The following is a 487-nucleotide window of genomic DNA, read 5'->3' as shown; positions in this document are numbered from 1 at the left end:
CTGGCGCTGAGCAAAACGCTGAAGGACGCGGTGCAGAAAAATTCGGAGCAGTTTTTGGGGGAACTCCCGGAACAACCGGAGCGGAAAATCACCCGGAACCAAAAACGGAAACACGATGAGATCAACCACGTCCAGAAGGTGGGGGGGGAACTGGGAGCGACTGGGGGCAACTGGGAAGGAACTGGGAGGGGCTGGGAGGGACTGGGGGGCAGCTGGGAGGGACTGGAGGCAACTGGGGGAGGCTGGGAGGGACTGGAGGCACCTGGGAAGGAACTGGGAGAGACTGGGAGGGAATGGGAGGCAACTGGAAGGGAACTGGTGGTGACTGGGAGGGACTGGGGCAACTGGGAAGGAACTGGGAGGGGCTGGGGGGGCAGCTGGGAGGGACTGGAGGCAACTGGGGGAGGCTGGGAGGGACTGGAGGCACCTGGGAAGGAACTGGGAGAGACTGGGAGGGAGTGGGGCAACTGGGAAGGAACTGGGAGGG

General features: G+C 63.4%; 1 protein-coding gene across 1 annotated transcript in view; it reads left to right on the top strand.

The window, feature by feature from the left end:
* Positions 1 to 487, top strand: part of KAT8 (lysine acetyltransferase 8) — a gene marked incomplete at its 5' end in the record, with an annotated part of 16,877 nt that continues 16,390 nt past the window's right edge. Inside the window, 1 exon segment of the mRNA XM_021383590.1 lies at positions 1 to 138. Coding sequence (XP_021239265.1) covers positions 1 to 138 — 138 coding nt within the window.

This window comes from Numida meleagris, unplaced genomic scaffold, assembly GCF_002078875.1.
Source record: "Numida meleagris isolate 19003 breed g44 Domestic line unplaced genomic scaffold, NumMel1.0 unplaced_Scaffold425, whole genome shotgun sequence".
Classification (NCBI taxonomy): Eukaryota; Metazoa; Chordata; class Aves; order Galliformes; family Numididae; genus Numida; species Numida meleagris.
Note: the sequence above shows the minus strand (reverse complement) of the source record. Positions and strands in the feature narration are given on the sequence as shown.